This window comes from Pholcus phalangioides, unplaced genomic scaffold (assembly GCF_987345545.1).
Source record: "Pholcus phalangioides strain wild (caught in Gottingen) unplaced genomic scaffold, Ppha-v1.0 ptg000002l_1, whole genome shotgun sequence".
NCBI lineage: Eukaryota > Metazoa > Arthropoda > Arachnida > Araneae > Pholcidae > Pholcus > Pholcus phalangioides.
Genome location: NW_028301595.1, coordinates 6,011,045 through 6,037,176, shown reverse-complemented (window position 1 = coordinate 6,037,176; position 26,132 = coordinate 6,011,045). Strand labels below are relative to the sequence as shown.

Below are 26,132 nucleotides of genomic sequence, written 5' to 3'. Positions count from 1 at the left end.
CTTTACAAAAATTTGTTGATCACATCTGCAGTATGTGGACACGTGTTTTGGTGTCCATTAAAATGAAATTAGCATCAATTGCACTGATGAAAAGCTAAACATAGAGATCAACAATGTCATCCCAATATCTCACAGTAGTCACGGATCCCCTGGTAAAGATATGGAGGCCTATGTACCAATCCAATATGATGCTTGCCAAATCATCACCCCGCGTGCTAAAGTCATTCCCCCCCCAAGGTTGGGGCTGACAAGGCTGCAGCCCTGTGACGATAATGTTTTGTTTTTTCATGTTATAAACTCACTTTAAAAGGGCCCATGGAAAGTCTGGTCTGGGAGCCCATCAAAGGTCCTCGCCTGGGAATCCTGCTCTACGATGTGCGGGTTGTGGCCACAGTGGTCTTTTTCTCTGATGTTGGAGGACAGGTAGCAAGTTGCAAGTTGATTTGACAGGCATCATGTTGGACGAGTGCACAGGCCTCCATGTCTTTACCAGAGGATCTGTGAGAGCTGTGAAGTATAGGGATGACATCTTGGATCCCTATGTTTACATTTTCAGGGGTGCAGTTGGGACTGATTTTATTTTAATGGACAACAATGGGGGTCCACATAGGGCTGATAAGGTAGACATATTTCTGGAAAAAGGAAGATATTTGCTAGATGGAGTGGCCAGCCATACCTTGGTTCTTGGTAGAGTAATTGCATCTCGTCACACAGCCCCCTCCCCTTCCAGTTCAATTCACATTGTGTGACCTGTATAACAGAAAGAGGGAAGTATAAGCGTAAAGTTATATATTGGAAAGGCTCAGAATTATTGGGTCCACCCCCTCAAAACCAATATTTTTGTAAGTTACTATGGAGATGGTGGCAAATTTTGGGGGGGGGGCCATGGAGAGAGAGAGAGAACCGGATACAAGTTTACACCTAAAGAGGGGGACAATACTCCCAAAAACTTTTTTTTGTTCGATATAGTAATCTTGCTAGATCTTTAGGCATTAGTGCATCTTATGCAAGGCATGATTTCGGCATGCACAACATGGGCATTGGCCCAGGGCTTCATGTTTTGAGGGGACCCCAAATTTAAAGTAGCATATATTTTACTCAAATTTTTATAAATTTTATTTGGTAAAATTTTGGAAAATCAAAGTATTTTTCCAGCGACCTGGGCCCTAACTTCTAAAACCCCTGCAAAACCACAACTTCACACTTTTTTCTTTACGGATCCCAATATTTTCTTCTGTGCCCACTGCCTCAACCCATCTTAACCGTCTCTGAATTTTCCCTAAATTCCATCATATTATTTCCAAAGTGTCCATTATTAGCAAACACCATCAATTTTAATATTGTAAGAATCAGTAATAGACTACACAGCATGTGTAATGCACCTATTGCAAGATTAACTCCACAACAACAAAAATATGTTTCAATGTGGCACAATCTTTTGTTCAATTCCTTGAATTCACATCTTTTTGATAGTAGAATGATTTATAAACGATGACAAGAAAGTTTGCATGTTTGATCAACATGAAATCTTCAAATCTTCATGAAGATTCTGTAATCTATAATTGCAATGCAAAACTTTATGTGCATCTGATCTTGCAAACACTTTTTCAGACAAGCTGCAACAATTTTCATCCTTGGTTCAGGTTAGTGACACTGTCACCAATGCTTTAGAAGAGACACGAGACAGTTTCTAATGTTGAGATAGCATTGAATCATCATTGACAACCCATCACCAATATCAAACACTGTTCTAGAGAAAGATCATTCTTCTTATTAAAAAGGATAAAATCATTAGTTCGTTCTAGTCTTTTACAAGAAAATCTGTCATCTTTAGCTTTTTCATGGAGAATTTTACATTACATTTTTTCATTAAAAAAAAAATAATATTGCATATCCCCTTTTTTGATGTTACACACAACATGTACTGTATTTGCTAACATACCAAACCTCTTCGACCACAGTCGAGAGGGCCAATACCACTTTTCCCTATTGCCCCATCAAGTCAAAGTCTGGCCCTTTTCTTATACATGACCATGCATTGTGTAAAATAGCTTTTGTATGCCTATTCTGTTTGTATTATATCAACCTATGTGCAAATCAAATTTCATTAAAATTTGTCCAGAAGTTCTGGAGATTGTTTGTCCACAAGTGAAAATTCTCTTAACTTTGAATACCAGTGTATTAAACATTTCTGGACATTCCAACTATGTCTATTTTTTCTAAATTTTCTTACCCCAAAACACATAAAATTGGGACCTCAAGGGGGCACCAGAAAGTGTTTGGTCACGAGCTTCCTAAATCATTGAAACCAAACAAGAGAGTTGGATGAAGGAGAACAAACAGTAAATGCAGACAATAGAAAAGAAATTACTGTAACATAATATATCTAACAGAAACACTGATACTACAGAATTATGAAGCTTCGATATTTATATTCTGCATCTATTTTATTCATAGTCTTCAAACAAAAAAAAGAAAGTTCATATATTCTGGAGCAAGCTGCTTGAGCTACAAAAAATTCAACAGAAACCTATGACATGTAACGCAATGTATCTACAATAAATAAGAAATATATACATTTCATTATAAATGAATAAATACACCTGATGAATGAAAGTAACTTCCACAATGCTAGTAGTGTTTACAGCTTTAATCAAGTTCAAGGTAAAATCAAATCCTGAAATCGCAGGACTATTGAATAATTTGAGTAACGACTTGCGATTACGTCAGAATATTGGCGAATGTCTTTCCCGTGGTTCCGCATATCATCAACCAAGCAGATAAACCTATGCCACCTGCAAAATGAGGAAATAAAAATCATTAACATTATCACAAATTTCAAAAGCTTTATAAGAGTGCATTCAGTGGCGTCAGAACCGGGGCTGCTGTGAGTACTTGAGCACCATAGAATTTTGATTCCTGGGTTAATAAAAATTATTCAACTCTATCCCACAAATCCCAAAAGTATAACAGGTCCAAGCACCTTAAAAATTGATTCAGAAATAAAAAGTTTCCCACATGAAACTAGAGACGAGCACCCACAGGTTCGAAACACTTCTGATGCCCCTGCCTACGGAATACAATCTACACAAACCTTCAACACAATACTAACATAGCATGAAAATTCAGACATTTGCCATATTCACTTAGGAAGATTTTTGCACTGACCCAAATTCCACACAATAAAAATTCTACATAAAAAGGATTTTTGAAGAACAAAGTAGGGATTTTTTCCCCTTTTAAAAATAAATGTCTTGTCTTGCTAATCATTGCCATCAGTACACTAGAATCAAATCACGCCAACAAAAAATCACCATCAGGCCCAAAAATGGGGCACACAGATTTAATGGAACGTATGATGATTTTGGATACAAGTTCTCTCGCCTATTTGACGAATTTTGTCTTTTTCCTGTAAAAATGAAACTTTTTCCACGATTTGACGCAATGGTGCGAATTTATATTGATTATGCTTGTGACGTAATTTCGGGGTGGAAACAGTGGTCTTTTTTCCGGGTAAATTCTTTGTGAGAAATGATTTTTGAAGTAACAGATAAAATTCGAGCAATATAAGATTTTTTTGGGAGTCCAAGAGATGGAATAGAAATCTAGGAAACAGGAGCAACCACTTAAAACACATTCTGGCATGTACTAATTTGTTAGAAATTTTTCAGAATAATGTTTAAGGTGCATGTACAGTTAAGCATATACAGTAAGTAGTAGTACAGTGGAACTTGGTTAATTCGAAGCTCAAGTAGACAGCAAAAGAGTTTGAATTACCAAAAATTCAAATTATCCAATTAATCTATACTGGATTTGTAGAATGACTATAAATTTCAACTTCATCAATATTCACATAGGAGTAATAAATTATCTTAGCTGCTACACTATTCCACTGTACTGGAATCGGCATCACTGCAGAATTCTTCAATTCTTTTCATGGAATCTAAATTTTTTGTAAAATATTTACTACCAACAATGCATTGGTCCTAAGTCCCTAAGTGCATATTTGTGATCATATCCACCGAAAGTTAACAATTTCATTCGATTTAGCAAACAAAAATTTCGATCTCACACCCAGTTCATTAAATTACAGTTTCACTGCATATTATCAAAATCCAAATGCAATTTACTAATACTGTATAAGATTAAAATTTAGTACTTGATTTTGTAAAATCAAAACATCAGAAATTTGTTAAGAGACTGTTGCATCAAATTAGACATAATTACCAGGCACATTAGTAGGAAAAGCCAATATCGAACCAAATGGATACAGCCAATGCTCTGGCAGGATCATGATAGCAACATTGCCGTAGTTCAACATTATCATCATGATGATTCCCAACTAAATAAAGAGAAGAAAAAAAAAATTTTTTTTAAACACATAATCTTCAATTATCTAATTGTTTGACACACTGCAGTCATTTAACGTGCATTAGGGGGCTAATTAGACAAAGACCCGCATTTTCAAGCTTGTTCATAACCAAATATGCTTGCAGCTTCATATTTGGATGGTTCTGAGCCACAGCTTTTTCAAAATGGAGTTGGGAATTAATTACAAGGTATTAATTCCATAAGGTGACGCAGAACTTTGATTTAAAGGGTGGTGGAAAAAATAAAAATAGACCATATCCATACAAAAACCATGGCAAGAAATGTCTGATGAATATGATAGGAAGCATTGCCCATCAGCGCTCCAGTTTGACAGTCCGTGAAGAAGAGATAAAAGATATGGTTTAGGAAACATATACTGCCTCTGAAATTGTACCTCATAAAATAATGGTAATACATTGATTGCTACACATTTATTAAAAATAGCTAATTTTGGAATTTCGTGAAAGTTTCACTAGCAAAAATTCAAATTCTTGCAGCGAGATTCATTTCAGAGGCAACACATGCTGCGTACATCAATGTTCTTCAACCTTAAATAATTTTTGGACTAGGTAAAAAGAAACACAGGATAAATAATTTTAAGGAATTGGTGAAATACATGAACAATATGAGAAGATTGTATTTTATCCATTAAATCTAAAAGTATATATCAGTTACATGAATTGGAGGTAAATGTTTAGCAACCCGGCAGTCAAAGAACACTGATATAGTGGATCCTGCTTAAAACATTCCCACTTGGAAAGACATTTTCGTGACTCCAACTCTTACTAATACTCATTGACATTTCCCGCTTACTATGTTTTTTCATGATGGTTTTTTGTAAAACTTTATAAACTGGGATCAACTCTGATACACCATTTCCTGTATACTTCAGACTTCATCTAAATATGCAAAGCATCTGGTTATTTTGTGAACTAACCAAACTTTGAGTTGGCCATGAGCCATGACATGTAAGCTACAAGGGTTATCAAGTATCCATGTTTCTGTGTACGTTTATTAAAAAATAGAATATCGCTCACCTCAATAGCATATAATGCTCCAATTGTAATAAGACGAACTTTAAATACATAGGATGCCCTCATTTTTGCTGAAAGAAATGAAAAACTAAGGTCAACATTTGGCAGTATGAAAACTTAAATGAACGAAATCAAAACAGGCATATAAACAAGCATCCCAACAAGTGAAAATTGTCAATTGTTCACTAGTTCTATGTCCAGTTTCTGTGTGTGAGCAACTTCATATTTTTCACATCTTATCTTATGATGAGAAAGCAATTATTACTTCAAGATGAAATATTTTTTAGTGCATGCATGATGCTGATGATAAATTAACATTCTCTTCTTTTAACATACTTTTCTTTTCCCAACAACTCCAATTGTGAGAAGCGAGTTGCATTACAATATTTTGCTGGGTGTGAAAATGTTGTGTTCAGGTGATGATCCATCATCCATCACCTTTAGAATCGCAACTGAAAAATATCACCAAGTAAATTAATTTTTCAGTTTTGTGAGTATGCTATGATACATAGTCAAACCTCAATTTGATGGCACTACCCGTTTCAAAGAATTCTGGTGCTATAAAGAGTTTGGCATTGTAATTAATCACAGTTGAGCCTTGTGACTCTTGTATTGATTTATTCACTGCAAATTTATAGCATTAAATTAGGGTTCGACTATAGTATAGACCAGAGTTTGACAAATCCCAGGCTTCAGGTCACCATGGCGATAAAAAATCAGTTCTGGCCAGGGTTGGCAGGGTTTTTGCTGCATGCCAGTGTTTTCACAGTTTAAACTGTTGTGTTAAAAACCTCAAATACTGCTTTTCAATACAAAAACTCCCATTAGAAAAATACACATGTTAATTGCATGTAATGTTTAAAGTGAGTATGTTTGTTTTTTTTCTTATAAATATACAATTTGAATAAAGAATAGCATAAAAGCTGAAAGAAAAACTATGGAGTGATTCGATATTCTTCAATTTAAGATGATTCTTGACCTTCCAAAATTTTACTGCTTATATATATATGTGTATGGATATAATATCTGCTGCATTCTTTTTACAACAAATAGGTGTTTAAAAAGTTATTTTATGCCGTGTATGTAATGCTGGTTTCTGTTATTAAATTATCTCGATAATCACTGATACTTAAAACAATACCCTTATTTTGCATAACATTAGAATTTATCTAGCAATCAAAATACTAAATTGTAGGACTAAGATGCCCTTTATTTTGGCAGTGCTGACTTGTATATAATGCTTAAGAAGCTCTTATAAGTTATTCTTAGTGCAAAAGTAAGAATAACTAAGTTTGATTATGATATGGTACATTTACTAGCATTTATAATGCAATGATTTTACAACTGCAAAAAAACTGTATCTAAACATGAAAAACAATGCTTTGTGTGTGCCAGCTTTGCCTTCATTGAAAAATACTCTTTAAAAGTATGGATTTATACAACCAGAAATGTTTAGGTCAGAATAAATAAGTTTAATTAATATATATTAACAGATGCTGAGCAAGAATTTTTATATGGAATAAAATTTTGGGCAAATCAAAAAATTTAAAGCATAAAAATAGATATTTTTTCTCAGTAATTATATATAATTCAAAAAAATATATATATATTTATAAAAAACACTTTAATCTACATAAAAGTGTGTTTTGAAAATAAGTCTGAAATAAGTTTTTGACTGATTTAATACAGAGATCAAAAATCTAACCCTTATGGCCTATCACACCTATTTAAACAAATTTAACTTCACTTAGCAAATTGAACACAAATATTTAATATAGTTTAGATAAATAAATCATAAAATCATATTTTATATGTTCTAGAATGGTTGTGTTTCTCAACCCTGACATCAATCAAGCAGGGTTGCGCGAGTGATTCACTGTTTAATTTTTTCTTATTTATTTCTCATCAGTCGTGTGTATGACCGGGCCTTTCACTCACAAAAAAAAGGATTCAACCAGGCCATGGGCTTCCCAAGGTTGAGAACCACTGTTCTAAACTCTTTTTATGTCAAAAAATTCTAAATTGCAAATTATAATTGATATTTTGTTTTAATTATTGTAATAAATTAATGTTTAATAATATAACATTGTAATATGCAAAAAAATTAAGTTTTTCATCATGTTATATACTTAGTGTTCAAAGCATTATCCAAAAGTATTCATGTAGGTTTTTGACATCGAAAATCCAACCCATTCTGGCATTTAAAATTTTCCAGAAAATACGTCAACCACCATAGTCAAATTTCCAGAAAATCAAAAAAAAACAAAAACATTACTATGGAACAGTTTTCCTTGAAACAACAATCTCTGGCTCCTAAAAAAATCAGCCAGAGCCTAGATTTGTTTTTGATTTGTCAAGCCTTGATATAGATAAATGTTTTTAAATTTTCACATTTTTTTATATTGTATTGCAGTACAATGAAACTATACTCACACTGATTGGCTAATTCATCTGTCACTTTATTCACTTTTCTTTGGATTTTAGCATACTTGGCGAATTCATCTACCATGCTGATGCCGCCAAGTTCGGCTTTCAGGTCACAGGCTTGTCTTCGAAGATTAGACTCCATATCGGTTTCCCTCAAAAGAATTTGCATAACCTGAAATTTTAGGTGGCGATAAAATAAATAATTCTCCATAAGGAAAATGTTTCTCGTTCTTTGCACAATTGCATAATAATCTCAAAAATACTTTAAATGGCAGAAATAAAAATTATACGCTTCATATGACTTGTATTATGAAAAACTATCTTTGTATTTTTGGTTATTACACTATAAAAAATTACTAAGAACTGAAGTATCAATATACAGTGAAACCTCCCATAATAGTCAGCGCAGAACAAGGGTGGGGGGAGGAAGGGGGGGGGAACCTCTGAACAACAGCTACATTTCCTTGAAATGAAATGCATCCAGTTGGATTAACATATGGTTACCAGATATCCTCTTTTTTTGTCATTTTTAAGTGTCCTCCTAGGTTTTGGAAAATTTTAACTTTTGACCTGTTTTTAAGGTTCAAGGATTTCTCTGTTAACTAAGGAAATTTTTTTTATCACTGAAACATATATTTACTTTTTCCTCACACATTTGTACATACGCTCTTTGACCAATCACCATCAAAAGTTCCCAGAATACAAGAAATCAAGTTGCCTCCAAGCAGGGATAATTCTGTTTCAGCCACAGCTGTTTGTTCCAGGAAAATATGAAAAAGGTAGTCCGAATCTGATAAACAGCTTTGGAAGAAAACTGCAACAACCACTTTAAGAATATCATTGTTTGCTCCCCAACAGCTGATACCATATACTGAAATGGGGAAGGAGAGGGTTTTCACTTCTCCCATTCAGAAGTAATAAAAAAGAATAATGATGCAAACTATGGAGGTATCATGCTGCATAATACCTCCACAATGCGAACAACACTCAATGCTGATTCCTACGGCAAATCGTCTCTAACAAAAAAAGCAATGCTCCCAAAGAAAAAAAACTTCTGAGGGTAGAAAAGGAAAATCTCTCGCCTTGCTCCAGACAAAGCAATACAACTGACTAAACTGTGTGAATGAGGAACAAGCGAGGAAAGACGGATCATTTTTTATTTTCAGCAATTCTGTTTTAGTTTAGAAAAACTACTACTACTAAACCACACATGTACCTCGTCCATATTCCTCTATGGAATTGCTAGCAAATTGGTACATGTTGAAATGTGTATGTTGTGAATCTGACGTGAAGTTTCATTTCCGTGTAATTCTTGTTATGTGTAGTGCTGACATCAACTTTTCTCACTATGAATGAAGTGTAATTATTGAATAATTTTATTGTTGTAGGGTTGTTGCTCTCTGTGGCGTGTGGCGAGACTTTTAAGCAGGGAGATTGGCTCACATTCGTGCCTTGAAGTTGGGAACCTGGGAAAACTACTGTGGGTGCAGTTTTTTTTAATTAATATTATTATAGTGGCACCACCTGTTGTAAAAATTAGGAAAAGTGACATCACCAAGGATACATGCCTTTCTCAGTTTTTGAATCTGATAACCCTAGATTAACGTTAAAGTCAACTTCCAAATAGGGATGTCTGAATAACCGCCAATTTTGGACATTAAAATAAAACAAAAATCAGAATTTTTGTTTAAAAAAAAAACATAAGAAAAATAGCCATCAAGATTTGTTTTAAAAAAAAAATCTTCCTTGAACATCAATATAAAAATAAGCACAGGGTTTTTTTCCCTTTACATCAGTAGTTTTCAAAATATGGGCCGCAGACCACACGGTTCCATAAGAAGGTGCCAGATGCATTTCAGAAAAGAACTAAGTAGAAATTTGGGTTAAACTAAGGTGGATCATAACTTGTTTAAACTATAGCAAGTGACTATGTCCAGGGAGTCCTTGGTTTCCATGCTGTTTCAATGATGGAGCTCGGGTGAGCACCAATTTAAAAATACTGACCTGTATAACAAAAAAAAAGCTGATTATACCAGAAGATGATGCTGATCTCTGAAAAAGAATGTATTTCTGCCCAAGCAAGCGGGGGTAGGGGAAGCAAGTGGGTTGTGCCTGGGCCAAAATGGGTGCTAAATTGCCAAATTCACCCTTTACCTGCTTTTCAAAAAAATTTTCACCAAAATTCTGGCTGGCCCCGGGTGACAAAATATCTAGTTGTGCCCTTGCATGCAAGGATCACAGAGTGGCACTACTGTAAACTAGGGTGACAGGTAAACAGTGAAATTTCTTATTTTAGATGAAGCCATAGCCACTGTGAATGAAATAAAGAGGCGATTCCAAGTCCAGCCACCAAAGTAAGCCTCCACAACTAAGAGGTGTGTGTTGGCCTAAATCTCTTGTAATTATCTTCCTTTTCCCCCGGCTACTTTTATCATAACCTGGGTTTCAAGGTGTCATGAACACATTGCAAAACTTCTTTAGTCGTGATAGAATTTTGCTTTGGTAAGTACAAAAGGGTATTGTTTTAACTATGGATGATAGTCTAATTAAATGAGTTTGTTAAACACTGGTTATTTTGTTAGTGAAGTATTTAATATTTGCGGGGTGACTCGAGGATTAGGGCATTGCCGTGCCTTCTCTGGGGGCCTCTGGGACAACCTTTTTCTTGGGAGCCCTGGAAAAGGTAATGTTCAAAGAAAGAGGAGAAATCCCCTACCCTCTCTTATTTTTTTCAATGATTCATTTTTAAATTCTACAATTAATTTTGGAAGCAAGTCTTTCTTGCAGATTACTTTAAACAAGAAATTCAATTTTTTTTATGAAACATGCAAAATAAGTGTAATTTTTTTTGTGGGGGAGGAGGCATTTGGCTTGGGGCCCTGATTGCCCCAACCTAGTTACGAGCCTGTTGAATACAATATTTTATATTCGTAAAGCATATAAGAAAATCTTAGGCTCCAAGCCCTATAGAAACTACAAAAATCAGATTAAGTTTCATTAATTTAAGAGATTATCACTACATTTAAAGATTAACACCAAACTGCTTCCACTAGGCAGATTTACATTGTAGACATAAATGATGTCAAAAACAAAATTCGTGTATTTATTCTCTTTTATTTGTCCTTAATTATTTACAGTTGGGCGAGATGGAAACATATGCTTTGAAAAGGGAAATATCAAGGCAATATAGAGCAGTGTTTCAAAAACTTTTCTGAAACAAGGGCCAGTGAAATGTCTGAAACAATTTGATGAACTTGTTTCCCGTATTATGGAGCATTCCTGTAGTTTTTGTTGTTCCGATTTTTTTAACACATTTTTTTCCAACAATACTTTTCACTTTTTAGTATTTACTAAAGTCAGGAATGAACAGCATTAGTGTCATTTAAGATCTCAATTTCCTGCATTCACTTTGATGATATATGCAGAACCTACGTATGAAGGTATAATTTTATTTGAACCCATACAGATATTACTAATATCAATTACAACAGGGTGAATAACTTTTATCAAATCAGCCTGTGGATCATCCTATGCCATCGACCACCACTACTATTACTAAACCAGCCATGCACCTAGTCCATATTCCTCTGCGGAACTTCCAATGAATTGGCACATGTTGGAATGTGTATGTATGTATAGTGAGCCTTCCGTGAAGTTTGTTTCAGTGTCATGCTTATTATGTGAAGTGCTGACACCTGCAATCAATTTTTTAAAATATGAGTTTTTTCTCAGTGAAGTGTAATGAATGAATAATTGTAACGTTGTAGGCCTGTTGCTCTCTGCAGCGAGACTTTTTAACGGGGAGATCGGCTGGCATTATCAGCCATCACTGGTGGGGCCGGCTGAAGTTGATTCAGTTGCTTCATGGTTTCAGGAACAGCCTTGCATAGAGCCCGCACAAGAGAAAAGCTCTCTGGCCTCCAGTTCAGGGGTCTGCAGATCACACTCACATAAAATTTTTGGTTCACGAGAATTTACTGATTTAATAAGTAGAGAGGGTCTCGTTCCTGGATCCAGATTAAAGTCTCGGGATAAGACAAGGGGAGCCCATGGGCAAGAAAATGTTGAGAAACACTACACTACTCTATTACTTTATACCTAATTCACCCCCTTCAGATGGGGTGACTTTTTGCAATAATTTTTTCCTCGACATTATAATAAGTTATAAAACAATTATCCTTGTCTAAACAAAATACAAAAAATTTCTTTCTGGTGATACAACACGTTTAGTAAAAAAATATTAATTCATAAGGGAAATAATACAAAAAATGTGCAAAACCTGTACTCAAGTCACCCCAATCTACAGTATGCATTTTTCTTTTGTGAAGTTGTCATTTTTTTGCCGAAACCAGTTTCATTTTGTACATGGAACTTAGTTTGTTGTTTGAATGAAATCAGTGAAAAAAAAAAGTGTTAAATCACAAAGATCTTCAAGCAAAATTAACACATTTCAATGCAAAATAAATGACATTGTGTTACAAAACAGCAGGTTTGCCACACCATAGGGGAAAAATTTATAAATGCACCCTTCTTCGAGACCAGTGATAGGCAAACTTCTTTTAGGAGCAGTCCAAAAGAAGAAAAACGACAAAAATTTTGTGATGGGGAGAACACAGCCACGGTTTCATTGCAAATGCGACACAATGGTTTAGCCTATCTTTTACAACTGTAAAAATAGATTTTAATAACGTATGTGTGTATTAGGGTCTATTCCATTTTTTGTGTATACAAAAGTTTTTAAATCAATTTTTATTTAAATTCTCACAACTATAATTTGCATATGCAAAAAAAATTAGAACAGACAATTAAATGTATTTTTTTAAAACACCGAAATTGAAAATTTCTACACTATTATTTAAAAATCGCCAGCGCGCCAGATGTAACCTCTAAGCAGGCCGCATCTGGCCTGCAGGCAATAATTTGCCCATCACTATTCTAGACACCCATTTGTAGTTATAGCAGTGTTTCCCAAAATGAGCAATATTGCCCCCTGGTGGGTGATGGAATGGTCCAGGGGGCAATAAAAGCTACTGGTTTAACATATGATCTTATCCGAGAGAAAAAAATTCTGAAGAAGGGGGCAATGCAACAAAGTTTGGAAAACCATGAATTACAATATGGATTGTTCTAAAGTCCAATGAAAAAAAAAAAATTCAGAAATATCAAACCTTTTAACAACAGTGACCTCTCAATAACGACCACATTCTGTAAGTGGTCGCCCTTAGATTTGACTGTGTATGAATGTCAAAAAGAAAAATACATAATATACACAGGAAGTATACATATACACTCTTACTTACTCACCTTAAATCAGATCTTCGAATATTCCTTGCTTGTAGATATGATGAATTTTTCTCTGAATGATTATCGATTTATTACTTTGGTTGATGCGACTAAAATGTTAAATATCTTGTTGTCCTTGCCTGATTTTTAGGGTGCAGTAAAAACTCTCTTAATGGTAGCCCCTCTTTCTTTCACAGGCAAGCAATTGCAGTTTCCTTATGCATTTAGAATCCCTGATTAATAATCATATATACTATTTTCAGTAGACACTAGAAAGAAAAAGGAGTCTTCCTATCATTTCAGTACATTTCTCCTCCCTCAGTTTTATGATAACCTTGTTAGAGATGGGCTACTATCTCCCTATTGCCATTTCTTGGCAACTTTTTTACATTTCATAGAATCAATTGATACATCTTTTTCTAGAGCGGTTGAGAGAGAACATTTGGAGGATCAGAGGGGGGGGGGGTGAAATATATATTCATATATTAAGTATATGTTCTTTGCCCCCCCCCTGGAAAAAGTTGAAATGATGAGCCTGCCATGGCCCCTGTAGAATATCTTAGGGAACCTCCATAAGGGAGCCATATGTGGCCGCAGGTTGAGTACCACTGGGTTAGAACCCCTATATGAACAAAAATATTTCTTTGTTTGAATATTCCTATACACTACCACAAGTCCTAAGAATTTTCCCGTAATAAAGCCATGTCCCCACCTCATATCCTGAAGAAGAGGCCCCTAGGCTAGATCTTTGTCTCGGCATCAGACATGTTTTTTTTTTTTGTCTCATGGACCCCGCGTTTTGTGAATTTATTTTTTTATTTTTTTGTCTCACACAGAAAATAGCAATACCAACAACTTTATTAACACTTTATGATCATGGGATGAAAAATTGATTAGATGCCCTCAAAAGAACGACAAAAATAAAAAATAAAAGAAGTTAAAATTAAATTCAAGAGGATTTTGAGCAAAATATGGAAATATATATATATATATTGTATTCACATTATCAAAAAAATATCATTATAGACGGATTTACCGTAGCAAAGTATATCATTGTATTGAGAGTTCAACATTGTACTATAAGTAATTTCAGAAAAGATTTGAAAAAAAAAATTGTTGAAAATGTGTTTTATCATTATATCGAGTATTATATTGTTGTAGAAATGTTACACTGTATTGGTTAGCTAAATATACAAAGTTGAATTTTATTTTTGTGTTTCTTTTTTTGAATGAAAATAATTTGCGGCTTATACAGGGTGATCAGCGAATAATCCCTTATTTCAAAATTAAATATCTCTGCAACAAAGATCAATAGAATTATGCGATAAATGGTACGTTTATTAGCAAAACTGTATGAATGTTGTACAGAAATTTCGAAAATTTAGTTACAAAAACTGTTAACAGGTGCCACTCTGCGCTGAAAACTCTTTCTCTGAAAGGTGTCTAAAACAAAAATAATAATAAAGTCAGGCAGTCGTTGCAATCAGAACACAATTTTTTCAAAATGTTCACCGTTTGTAACAATGAGGTGGCGTAAACGAACAATGAAATTTGACATCACGTCTTGCAATGTCTCAACGGAAATGGAATCACATGCAACTCCAATCAATGATTCAAGCTCATCCAGAGTAGCGGGATTGTTTCGATAGACAGTGTCTTTCAATGTGCCCCACAGAAAGAAGTCACAAGGAGTCAGATCGGGAGAATATGGAGGCCAATCTATTCCTGTGTCAGGATTTCGGATAATCTAACGCAATTACTCTACTCCCAAAGTATTCATGAAGAAAGCGAAAAACTTTATCTGTTTGATGTGGTCGAGCCCCATCTTGCACGAACCAGTCGATACCTGGTCGATCCTCCAACGCTAGATGTGTGCTGACAAATTGTTCCAAAATTGTAACGTAATGTTCAGTAGTAATCGTTTCTCACACGAAGAAGGAGCCGATAATGCCTCTGCCACATACCTCAGCCCATGTAGTAACTTTAGGCGAATGCAGTGGTTTCTCTTCACACAAATGAGGATTTTTGGAACCCCAAAATCTCCAGTTTTGTTTATTTACGAATCCATTCAAGTGAAAATGTGCTTCATCTGTGAACCAGATGCAGCCCACATCAAATCTTTCATTGTCTATCATTGTGAGAATCTGATTCGCAATGTGTCGAACAGCTTTTGACAACCCTTTGTCGAACAGCTTTCATGGGTATGGCCTGATGACTTTGGATTTTGTATGGAAACATCCGTAGGCTATTTCTCAATATTTTTTGCGTGCTCGTGTACTGCAAACCAGTCTCTGATGCAATTCTTTGGATGCTTTTCCTAGGATTTTGCTGAACAATTCCAGAAACTTTAGCTGCATTTTCAGGAGTGACTACAGTTTGCCTAGACCCAACATTTCCCTTTCGATCATCATCCACGCTGCCAGTCCGTTCGAATTTGGCGAAGAGCATGCGAATGGTTTTCGCATTGGGTCCAACTGGAACATTGAATCGGTTTTGAAAACTGCATCTTGTTGCCGTAGGACTGTGTTCTAATCTGTGATATTCCAGTAACAAAAAAACATGTTGTTCAATGGAATAAATTATTTCAATTTCTACACGCTGGCCTCTTTTCACTATCCAACAGTCATACTGATCGCTTTATACTTCGAAGCACGTTTTAAAGGCTATTTATAGGTATCATTCCGATTACAGCGCCATCTGTTAACAGTTTCTGTAACTAAATTTTCGAAATTTCTGTGCAACATTCTTACAGTTTTGCTAATAAACGTACCGTTTACCGCATAATTCTATTGATCTTTGTTGTAGAGATATTTAATTTTGAAATAAGGGCTTATTCGCTGATCACCCTGTATGAAGTTACGGTGAATAAGCAATCAGGGCATTTCTATGAAAATGTATGTCCATTATAAATTAAATAGCAAAAGTATTTGTTCAAAAGTATCAGTTGAAACCCTTACACGACCCCAATATTACACCAAACCTGCTTAGCACCAGAAATTTTCAGTGAATAACTCTCCTAATTCTAAAGATTACACATATTAAACCGTGATTCAATATAACAACCAACCCATTATATTTGTCAGCCTTTGCCTCTCAATGCTTGCCACTTTTTAAAATCACTTTTATTCAGATGATTTTGATTTTATTAACCAAATTTATAAAATTTTGATTTTAATTTAGTATTTTGATTTTTATAAGCGGCAAATCAAAACCTAAAATTAAAAATACATATTTTTAAGAATGAAAGTTCTGTATAGTAAAAAATATACTGACAAATTGCTAATTTTATTAATATAATTTATTGTTAAGTAAATTAACACTGCAGTGTACGAGATTTGTTCAAAAAATATCCTGCCATTATTTTTCGTGAGTGAAACAATGAAGTGGTTTGGTGCACAAATGTGGGCAATCCTAGTGAGCATGCATGTAAATTTTTTCTCACCTGCAGAAGCTTCTAGTCATCTGCAGACTAACAATGAGTGAGATAGTGTGAGTGAGTGCAGTGCCGCATTTTCGATTTGGCAAAATAGCAGGAAGAACTTCAACAATGCTACTGAATTAACCATAATGGAGTCACCAATTGTGACGCAGTACCTCCTGGTATTGTTCCTTTGCAATGATTGTGCCATGTGGCACTGCCTACTCATGATGAACCATGCCACTAGAGCCAAAAAAAAATATGTCGGCATGACTTTGACATTGCATCCCATGAAGACAAAATCGTCAGTCAAAATAAAATGAACAAATCCAGTGCTAACACTCACCTTGTCTGCAAGTTCTCTGATCATGATTTAATGATCCTGTATCACCTTAGTTCTCACTTGGTTGATTACGTTCTCATTTCTGGATGTTGATGGCCTACCAGAACATGCTTCACTCTCCATTGATGTGAAACAATCTTTGAAGTGGTCGCACCACTCCATCAGTGTGGGTGCCCAGTTCATCTCTGAAGGCCCGTTGAATCTTGCAGATTGTTTCCACTTAGGAATCACCCAAGCTTCACACAAAACTTAATGTAGTAGTGCTGTTTCCTGCTATTTCATCAAAAATACGAATGTGCTCACTTACACTTCCTCATTCATTAGCGGTCTGGCAGGAAAAAAAATTCAAGCATGCCCACCAGGATTGCCAACAAATGTGCACCAAACCCTGCTACCTTAGCTTTATTGGTTTACGAACAAAAAATTATGTCGGATACTTTTTGAACAAACCACTATTTAGTTTTTGTACAAAAGGTTCTCAAGAAAATTATACCCTGCATTTTCTCGAAGACCTGAATTAGTCTTTTTTTTTTGGCAGAGTCTGTCATTTTTCCAATATCATTAAAAAAACTTTTACATAATTTTATTCAGATCAGTTCTTTCTCTTGATTTTAAGATTTACAGATTTTTTATTGTAATAAATTGCCAATAACGGCAGTAGATGGGGTGTAGCTACTCAATTTAGAAGTAGAAATCTTCATTTCCGAGTTCCCAGTTTCTTCTGTAACTTTTCCAATAGTTCGTGTAAATATTTGCAAACAAATTCCAGATGCCAAAAATAAGACCAAATAATCCAAAAGTTTGAATTTTTCCTTTAGAGTTTCACTCAGTTTCAAAGAAACTGATATTTTCTGGATATTATGCTAAGGTGAACTTGGAAATAAAAGTCATCTGGTCTCCGCTGGGACTCTAACCCAGGTCCTCTTGTAAACAAGGCACGCATGCTACCACGTCACCATAGACACAACCTGACCTTCCTCATTTCACTCACTGTGGTGTGACGTGCTGAAGCAAAGACATTAGCAGCCTCTCTTAACTTCAGCAAATGGCCCCCAGGTGGGATGGTAGAGAGAGATAGCTTTTTCTCAGCCCAACATATCAAGGAAGCATTTTTCAGATATTATACCAAGGCAGGGTTTAAGCTAGATAAAAAATTCCTTTTCCAAAAAAGTGAAAATGGGGGAGAAAAGCTTTAGCAAAATGCTACAATGCTAATGTAATGATTGATGGTTGGATGTCTGCTCGTTCTGTACCTCCTGTACGCATTTTTGCGAAAGTGGCTACCAGTTCTTTCGCATTCTAAGATTTTTTTTGCAAAATGCGACCGTAGCTTAAACCCTATACCAAGGTGAGCTTGAAAATAAAGAGGATTATGGTTGTTTCAGAGTTCACCTTGGCATAATATCCAGAAAATAGTTGTTTCCTTGATATATTGGACCAAGAAAAGGCCGTTTATCCCACTTCACTCAGTCTCTTAACACATAAGATTTATTTTAAATATGTTTTTGAATGAAATGATGCTTGATTTCATCAATTATAAATTTCATAACATAACTGGTATTAGTCTATAAGGTTTTCGCGGCCATCATTTGATAAAAATTGTTTTTTCGGGTTCGAAGACCGTCGTCCGTTTGAGTTTGTTCTCAACGTTTCCCCAACACTAGTGGTTGGCATCATCAGGAGAATTGATAAACTGGATCAAAGTCAAGTTTTCCGGAGTCTCAGGTTGTATTTATGCACATAAGTGGCTTGAACTACACTATTGTTTTGCGATTGGTCAGTTGATTCTATGGCTGGCAGCGTATTGTAAACAGTTGTTATGCTGGTAGAACCTGATTGGCCGAGAGATGTGGAGTTATCTGATTGGCTGTTGTCATCATTCTGTTGCTGGACCTTGAAGGGGAAGGTTCTTGTTCTTCTGAGAGCTGGTGTCCAGGATCTGCTCAATTTCAAAGTTTCTTCTCTTCTATTATAGCTGTTTTTGTGCTTGTATATTTCAATAGCCTCTCTGTAGATTCGTGGGAAGAAGTGGTCAACATTAGCTATTACCTGTGTTTTGCTGAACTGTACACTGTGGTTGTCGTAAAGCGCATGCTCTGCCACCGCCGACTTTTCTGTTTGGCCCATTCTGCAGCATCGTTCGTGCTCTTTTATTCTCGTGGCCACAGATCTTTTTGTGGTTCCAATATATACCTGACCACAGGTGCACGGTATTCTGTAGATCCCCGGTGTTGATAGAGGGTCACGGTGGTCTTTTGCTGATCGCAGCATTTCACATATTTTTCTGGTTGGAATCAACTGACCAATCGCAAAACAATAGTGTAGTTCAAGCCACTTATGTGCATAAATACAACCTGAGACTCCGGAAAACTTGACTTTGATCCAGTTTATCAATTCTCCTGATGATGCCAACCACTAGTGTTGGGGAAACGTTGAGAACAAACTCAAACGAACGACGGTCTTCGAACCCGAAAAAACAATTTTTATCATAATTGGTATTGATTCAATTTTGAGTTTTAACGATTTTATTTTATCAAGTGGTTGATTTTATTAGTGACAGGTACGTACTGTCACTTTCTTAACCACTCATTTTTCAAATCTACCACCCCTCCAAACTTGTTGCCCTAGGCTATAGTCCGTTAAGTACCCCCCCCTCCCCCTACCCCGGCTGTAAATATGCTGCAGATCTCAGCCTTCAGCTTTGGCATCCATACAATTTTTAACGTGAACGACTGTCTACCTATTCCGATACCTATTCTGCTTCCCAAAGTGGCAGATATCGACCCTGGTTGGAAATGGAATGGTCCAGGGGGGATAGAAGCTACAGATTTAACATTGGATCCTATGAGTCCACTGGAGTTTGGGGGCGATAAGAGAAAAAATTGCTGATGAAGGGGGCAACAAAAAAAAAATTTGGGAAACAATGCGACACTCAATTATGAATGATGATTAGGGATTTTTACCTGTTGGCATTTTCATAATCGAGCAGAGGATTTACTATTGCTACACTAGAGGAAAAAAAATAACTCGTACAAAGTCATAATAAAGAAAAACGAGCAATAAACAAAAAAAATTGTATATTGTTACATTCGAATTAACATTGATTATCGATACGATCATAGAATAAAAAACAATAATATCACATTATCCAGTTCTTAATTATTTCCAAACTTTGACTATGCCATTTCTGCTCGCCGAAATGGTCAGGAGCTGCGACGACTGCACGATCGAGAGACCACTGATGCAATCACTGTGTCCAGGTTGTGGAACCTCGGGATATCGCTTCGGGGGATCGTAGCTGGTGTGCGACCTGGAACGGGTGAACATCTCTTGGATGACATTGGTGCCATCTATGAGCCTCGATCTGTAGCTACCCACTCCAGGACACACCGGATCATTGATCGCACTTGCGACTACTGTCGATTCTGCGGGACAATCGATGTTCCAGTAGCGGATCCTCATGTCCGAACCACCCGTAAGTAAGGCAGCGTCGGAACTGCCCTGCAACCAACACATGGAATAAACAGAGTGTTCAGACGCTTGGGTCTGCGACAGTGGTGGAGCACTACTGGCCCATAGCGTCATGGCCCTGGCTTGCGTCTCGATGTCCCACATCGAAACTTCATTGTTGCCTTGCACTGCAGTCAACACGCACGACTGGTGTTTCGGATGTATCAATAAGGTGTGTATACGGGAACCATTAGGATGGCTGATGTTTGCGATCGGTAGCTGGAATCGAAGATCCCAGCAAATGATCTTACCACTGGCAGTGCCCAATACCAACCAGGAATGGTTGTAGTGTACACAGAAGGACGTAACCAATCCGTGACGGGGATGATTCTCTAATTTCCACGCTGTACCAGGCGAACGTAGATCCCATCCCACTAAAGAGCCGTATAACGTGGCATAGGTGAGAATTGACTGACTTCCGATATCAAAATACGACAGATCAACTGCACACCCTTCTTCCTGCGGATCTAGGACCCTGGTATGAAGCGTCTGTGGCTTGCTACTATCCTGAGCGATCCGAAAAACATGTATATTGCCGTTGTCTGAGGCAGCTGCAAGAGATTGCATGTTCTGGCACGATGTAAGGCAAGAGACCGGACCTTCGAGTCTGGAATACGTAAGTCTCGAGCGATTCGCGATGTTCTTGCCCTCCATCTTCTCACAGTCCCAGACTTTGACAGTCCCGTCGCTGGAACAAGTTGCGAAAAGCGTGGTATTTGGTATGGATTGAACTTTATTCACCGCCCTCTTGTGCTCATGTAAGTGTGCTATAAGAAAACCACGGGGCGGTTTCACTTGCTTTCCAGATCGATCTTCTTTCAATGCACAGGTGGAAGATTCGTTCAATATCTCGTCGCACAACCACTCCTCTTGCTTCTTTTCGATGACAGAGTTTAGTTCTTTCTGACAGGGAGTGCACAGGCATGAAATGTAAAACTGATCCTCGAACAACAGGAAGGTTGGGGAGGCGGGATCTTCAGAAACGGATTCTGGATTGTTGACATCTGCCATGTTTATTGGCGTTGATTCTCTGCTACCCTGATTTCGCACAGGAGAATCGGAATTCATACGCAGTTTGGTCAATTCGGCCGACCTCACATCTGAGGCACCAAACATATGCTGCCATTCTTCATTCATGACAACAGTAGGCGATTCTTGACTGTTAGTCTTTTTCTTCAGTGACTTCTTACTCGGCGACAATCTCATAACTTTCTTGTAAGGTAGGTTCTCGAAAGTAAGCAACATGGAACGAACTTTTGGCATGTATTCCAGAGAGCTCAGATCTACGACATCGTCTTCAGACTTATCAGTGGAATTAATTTCACCGATTATTTTCTTTGAATGAGCTTTCAGAAGGTAATCTTTCATTGCGAGTATTTGATCTTCCATTGCGTCCGTCATGCCATCTGAATTCAATCGGCGATAGATGGCCTTGATACTCGAATCAACCTCCCTGTATGCAGTCGCGTGACCATGTTTGGATAGACCCTGTATGAATCTACGCTCGCTTAGCGAGTCCAAGAATGTAGACAGGCAAGACGATCTGATCAAGTAATCGAAGATGCTCCGAGGAAGGGCATTCTGCACGGAATTCAAGAGCACTAGCTCACTATTAACCTGCACAATGTTTTGCTTCAGGAAAGGTTGAAGCCTGGGAATCAAATGGCACTGGATATCTGCCAAGCTCAGGCCTCTAGCCACGGCACAGACGAAACCTACAGCACCTTGTCTGATCCACAAATTAGGATGCAGCAAAAGTGGGGCAGATTCCGTGATCAGATCATAAAGCATTTGCTTCTGAATCAAACCAAGTTCAGTCAGGTGCACGAGAGATCTTAACGCTTTGGTGATGACAAATTCCTCAGAATCCGAGAGACCCTGCTGCAGCAGAGGTTTCAGTATTGGATAACACTGCCAACCGATGTATATGGCTACACCGACCACAGCATCGAAAAATGCTCCCCGCAAGTTACTATCCTGCTTGTCGTTCAGGTATGTGATCATGTGAGACAGAAGTACATCGTTACCTTTCTGTTTACCGAAGAAGATGCAAAGTCTAGTGATACCTTTCTCTAGGAGAATTTGTTTCACTGAGTTCGACGGATCACTCAAAAGTACCGTCACACACTGTTGTATAAGCTCTTGAAGAGTCTTCAGCTCTTGATCGTAGGATATGTGATAATGGCTGTATCTTATTTCGCTTATGCTGCTACTCCTCTCTACGTTTTGCTCAGCCTGGATCTGTGTAGCTTCTAGGAATCTCAGCGCGGTTTCAGCTAAATAAGCTATGTTTTCCGCAAAGGCCATTCGCACTATAACAGCATCATCGCTGGCGACGTGAATCATATTAGGCAGAACATATTCTGGAAATATGTTGCAACCGCTCTGCGGGATGTTTTTGATCTGTCCTAGGCACTCAGTCATCGTTTCAATAACAGCAACTCGAACTTTTGGATCAGAGTCTTTGATCAGAAATATCATGCTCGGCAACAAACGATCCAGTATAATATCTGGGCTCAAGTGTTGCTGCAACTCTAGCAGGATATCTAGGGCATTCAATTTCGCAGTGCAATGCTTCAGCGCCCTCAAGGAAGATGTTAAAAAGGACGCGATAATAACAAGACCTTCACTATGGTTAGAGCAATACGAGTCAGTTGAATCGGACATGCTGAGCTCCTCAGATTTTGTGATCGCTTCAATCAAGTGTCTCACATCTTTCTTCAAACAATGAACCCTTTCATCGGGAGACATAATAGGAAATTTAGCGAATGCCCGCAAATATTTCTCCAAGACAGAATAGAAATATTCTGGGAACACTTTGTTCCTTTGCTCTTCTAAATACTCTGATGGTTTCTTCCGCTTTGACGCATCTTTGTCCATCATACTGAAAACTAGACCTCTTATATTTAAATCTTCTATCTTCTCCAGCATTTTCCACGGGGTGTATTCATCGCCCCTATAAGCTAACAACTGAGAGAAATCGAACGGGGAATGTCCTTCTGTGAAAAGTTCAGTTAGAGCACAACCAAGAGAGAAAACATCCATCGACAGAGTCAGATCACCTTTCTTTACTTCTTCATCTGGTAAGGCCAAGCTCGAAATAGAAGCATTATTCAGAGCCCCGGCATTAAGAGTCTTGACAAACCTCTCTGGTGCAATGTAGCAAGTTCTCCTCCTGGACGTATCGAAGAAATATGAGAAATCGGCAGGGTTATCTTCAGGAAGATAAGTCGGCTTGTAACTGGCAAAGTCGGTCAAAAACACCCAGTTCCAACTGGTCACCATTATATTCTCGAGTTTTATATCGCCGTGACACACGCCTGCGTTTTCACACTGGTTCAACGCCAGCAGCAGCTGGAAAGCTATCCACCTCTTCTCTACATTGTTCAGAAACGGCCTCGTACTGATCCTGTCATAAAGATTGTCCTTGACGTACTGTCGGATGAGGATCCCGGCCTTGTCCGTGAGCATGCACTTCTGGAACGGTAGGCAATTGGTCGAGGTGTTCAGCCGCTCCTTGAGATCCTCGATGCAATCTCTGTGATACTTCAACGGCAAAGACGGATCATTTATAGCAAATACTTTAACGACCGCCAAACCTTCCTTACATATTGCTCTGGCAACTTTGAAAAACCTCGTGCTACCCAGACTGGCGTCATAGGTGATATCTGGGAGATCCGAAACATAATATTCCACTGGGAAAATCTGAAGAGGAGCAATTCCAGCCAATTGGTTTCCCATTCTTGTTAATGATTCAATTTTATCATGCGTGAGATATACCTTTGCTCAGGTTCTAAGTTGATTTATGTCGGCCAAATTCAAACTTTGGCGCATTTTTTTTTGTTTTGTCACCGCGCCAAGGATGGACGTTAGAGTCTTTCTCCGATGTCGAGGAATATGGAAAGAAGGCCAGCAATTATATAAGGCGGATAGTCATGCAATGATTGACATGGCCACTCCCCCAGCGGAGATAAAACACATTAAAACAATACGTCATTGATAACAACAACAATCATTTTTTTTTTAGTAGGAAATGGATGCGCCTACCATTTTAACAAGGAAAGGTATGAACGAGCCACCAAAGGCACAAGCGGTGACTATCCAAAATATAGTTCGCTCAATGAATAAATTCTCTTCCATTGAAGTGATAAAGGCTCTTTCAAATTTATTTTTCCTCTATAAATTGATTTAAGTGAATAATAAACAAACACTGCTTGAGAGATATCGCTTCACATTGGCGCGGGCCATTCAGTGGAATGAGGTCTGCTCGCCTATTTCATCATATCACTTAAAAGTGACGTCACACTGTCATTTATCAGAAATACGATAAATTTTTATCATATTTGTGAGCAGAGGAAACAAAAAAGTTCTGTCATTGAAAACGAAATAAGAAATAATTAGGTGATCTTTTTCCTCTCAGGTCATCGAAGTTTCCTAAGCCAGGGAATGCAGGTTTGAAAAATTGCATATGGGACACTTTCACAAAATATAGACGGCAGCACCTAACATACCTGATTATTTGTAGGGAAAATTCGTTTACCTCTCTCTTTACCTTACACCAAAGCAAAGCTGCATCTTTCAAGCGGCTTTTCACCAAAGCGACTTAAGATTTTTAATACAGCTTTGCCATACTCCGGTCATACATCGCCATACAGCCATTACCAACCAGAGGAGTTGGGTAGGAAATGAAGGCTCGGTAGGTAAAGAACTTGCTTCTAACGTTATATGCCCGGATTCGAACCCATGGACCTTGATGGTATAACCTTCATAGTGGAAGACGAGCATCTTACCATAGCGCCACTCGAGCACTCGTTTACCTCTCTCTTCGACAGATGGCGCCGCCACAAAAACTACTTTTTCACTCCCCCCCCCCCCCCGTTCTCAGATACTAGCATCCCTGCGGTAGGGTTACCGGATTCGAAAACTGAAAAAACGCTTGCGTGAGCACTTCTGGTACAACACCACTTTTCCCAATCTGCACAATAGATTCCACCAATAAAAAAAAACTTCCCAAAAAACATTTTTTCCCAGTTAAAACAGAATTGCCAAGATGAGGAAAAACATAACAAATAACGATTTGAAGAGAAAAATTCCTGGGGGGAAAAAAAGGAAATATTTCCTGAAACCTAAAAAAGAGAAATTCGAATTTTCCAAAACGTAGAAGGACACATGAAATGGCATTGGAAAGGGGGACGTTGAAAATTCTGAAGACAGACGTGTGTGCCTTTCACAGGCAATGACATTTACCTTTGTTTGCAATAAATTGCACTATACCATACTAAAAACGGAGGTTTTCAGAGGGTAACCAAATTCCGAAACTTAGATATGAGAACACATACGCGCACGCTTAGCAATGCCAGTCAATGCCAGAACTAGGGGAGGAGGAGGCAATTGACCCGGGTGGTAAAATTTAAAGGGGTGGCAAGTTTATAGGTGGAAACAAATAACACTATTATAAAATTATCGAATTTTAAATTGGTGGGAACTGCAAAATCGTGTTTGCCCCAGGCGACAAAAATCCTAGATACGGCCCTGGTGTCACATGTTTTCACAAAAGATGACGCCTCTACACCAACGAAACACCATAAAGGTCCCTCGAGTACAGGTGTGAGATATCTCGTCCCAACGCAAATGGAAGAAAATCATTGCAGCTCTCTTTGTATCCTTTACCTCTTTTTTCATCATCGTGAAGCTTCGTCATAACTCCATGAATGGAAGTTGTTTCTTTCTTACGAATGTTTTCTAA

The 26,132-nt window shown here is 37.5% G+C and overlaps 2 protein-coding genes across 2 annotated transcripts; both read right to left on the bottom strand.

Annotated features, from left to right (window-relative positions):
* Nucleotides 1-2,428: 2,428 nt before the first annotated feature.
* On the bottom strand, nt 2,429-24,625 carry LOC149089137 (guided entry of tail-anchored proteins factor 1-like). Its single transcript, XM_089237428.1, has 5 exons — nt 24,434-24,625; nt 7,839-8,004; nt 5,409-5,476; nt 4,228-4,342; nt 2,429-2,795 (listed from the first exon to the last, which is right to left on the bottom strand). The coding sequence occupies exons 1-5, from the start codon at nt 24,524-24,526 to the stop codon at nt 2,722-2,724; spliced, it is 516 nt and encodes a 171-aa protein (XP_089093554.1). The 5' UTR covers nt 24,527-24,625; the 3' UTR covers nt 2,429-2,721.
* Vps15 (vacuolar protein sorting 15) lies at nt 19,937-24,434 on the bottom strand. The gene has a single exon (XM_089237418.1). It carries the CDS (start codon nt 24,125-24,127, stop codon nt 20,036-20,038), a length of 4,092 nt encoding a protein of 1,363 aa, XP_089093544.1. The 5' UTR covers nt 24,128-24,434; the 3' UTR covers nt 19,937-20,035.
* Nucleotides 24,626-26,132: the final 1,507 nt, after the last annotated feature.

Bases quoted from the DNA above. Each gene is read 5' to 3' on its own strand.
- LOC149089137 (XM_089237428.1), bottom strand. From the start codon at position 24,526: ATGGAAGAGAATTTATTCATTGAGCGAACTATATTTTGGATAGTCACC. The intron at 5,477-7,838 runs GTGAGTATAGTT...CATTTCTTTCAG, and splicing joins AGATGAATTAGCCAATCAGT to CAAAAATGAGGGCATCCTAT. The intron at 2,796-4,227 runs GTAATTATGTCT...CTCATTTTGCAG, and splicing joins TTTTCCTACTAATGTGCCTG to GTGGCATAGGTTTATCTGCT.
- Vps15 (XM_089237418.1), bottom strand. From the start codon at position 24,127: ATGGGAAACCAATTGGCTGGAATTGCTCCTCTTCAGATTTTCCCAGTG.